Source organism: Octopus bimaculoides, chromosome 30 (assembly GCF_001194135.2).
Source record: "Octopus bimaculoides isolate UCB-OBI-ISO-001 chromosome 30, ASM119413v2, whole genome shotgun sequence".
In the NCBI taxonomy this organism is placed as follows: domain Eukaryota; kingdom Metazoa; phylum Mollusca; class Cephalopoda; order Octopoda; family Octopodidae; genus Octopus; species Octopus bimaculoides.
Window position 1 is genome coordinate 2140918 of NC_069010.1, and position 1625 is coordinate 2142542.

At 39.6% G+C, this 1625-nt stretch overlaps 1 protein-coding gene across 1 annotated transcript in view; it reads left to right on the top strand.

Moving 5' to 3' along the window:
* Positions 1 to 1625, top strand: part of LOC106871601 (ER membrane protein complex subunit 6) — a 24246-nt gene that overhangs the window by 12804 nt on the left and 9817 nt on the right. The window contains exon 4 of the mRNA XM_014918130.2: positions 450 to 469. Within this exon, the coding sequence (XP_014773616.1) occupies positions 450 to 469 (20 nt within the window). The remainder of the gene's footprint in view (positions 1 to 449; positions 470 to 1625) is intronic.

A 1625-nucleotide genomic window follows, 5' to 3' on the forward strand; every position in this document is an offset into this window, starting at 1 on the left:
TTTACGTCCCCGTGACTTAGTGGTTCGGCAAAAGAGATCGATAGAATAAGTGCTAGGCTTCCAAAGAATAAGTCCTGGGGTCGATTTGCTCGACTAAAGGCGGTGCTCCAGCATGGCCGCAGTCAAATGACTGAAACCAGTAAAAGAGTAAAAGTGGCAAACTGGCAGCATCGTTAGCACACCTCGATGTTCTGAGTTCAAATTCCACCAGGGTCAACTTTGGCTTTCATTCTTTCAGGGTCAATAAATTAACTAGCAGTTAGAGACTGGGGTCGATGTAATCAACTAGTCCCCTCCTCACAAATTTCAGGCCTTGTACCTTTAGTAGAAAGGATTATTTTTATTGATAAAGCAGTGAGTATTCATATTTATTCTTATATATATATTCATGTATACCCTTATATATTCATGTATATCCTTATATATATTCCTTAACGATTATTTTACAGACATACATTTTATTCTGGACGTATCCTTTTCAGAAAGTAACATGTACTTTCATGGTTTCAAAAGCTGAAGAGCTTTTAGTTGCTGCTGTTGTTGTTGTTGTTGTTTTGCCTTGGGTCATCCCTCACTTAACAGGTCCCTTGACCAGAGACTTTCCAAACATGACCATTCCATCATTTTGTCAGGAGCCACCTTGTCCATTCTATTTAACACAGGAGGGTGTGATTTGAGGGAGATTTGGTTGTTATTTCTATCAGAGTTATCTATAATATTAAGGTCGCCTTCATTGGTTCATACATACATATATACATAAGGCAGTAGAGTGTGATTTGAGGGAGATTTGGCTGATATTTCTACCAGTTCTAGCTACAACACAAAGATCTCCCTCATACATACATAAAACAGTTAGGTGTAATTTGAGAGAGATTTGGCTGCTATTTCTACCAGTTCTATCTACCACACAGAGATCTCCTTCATTGGTTCATACATACATAAGACAGTTAGGTGTGATTTGAGAGAGATTTGGCTGCTATTTCTAACAGTTCTACCGTTTAGAGGTCTTCCTCATAGGCTCATACATACATTCGACAGTAAGGTGTGATTTGAGAGAGATTTGGCTGCTATTTCTACCAGTTCTAGCTACCGTTTAGGTCTCCCTCATTGGTTCATACATACATAAGACAGTAAGGTGTGATTTGAGAGAGATTTGGCTGCTATTTCTAACAGTTCTAGCTACCATGGTCTCCCTCATTGGCTCATACGGACATAAGACTATAAATCTATTAGTAGCCCTTCTTTCATTTCAATATATTACGTTTGCAAGGCAGAGAGTTGGCAGAAACGTTAGCACGCCGAACGAAATGCTTAGCGGTATTTCGTTTGTCTTTACGTTCTGAGTTCAAACTCCGCCAAGGTCGACTTTGCCTTTCATCCTTTCGGGGTCGATAAATTAAGTACCAGTTGCGTACTGAGGCCGATCTAATCGACTGGCCCCCCTCCGCCAAAATTTCGGACCTTGTGCCTAGAGTAGAAAAGAATATATTACATTTGCATGAGTAGTCTCCCTTCCTTCATTCAACATTGGACGGCGGAATTCTACTTTTTAGTACCCCATGTAACTATTTTTGGTATTTTCAGAAAACTTTTGCGTATTTGTTTTCTACACACGAGAATTCATA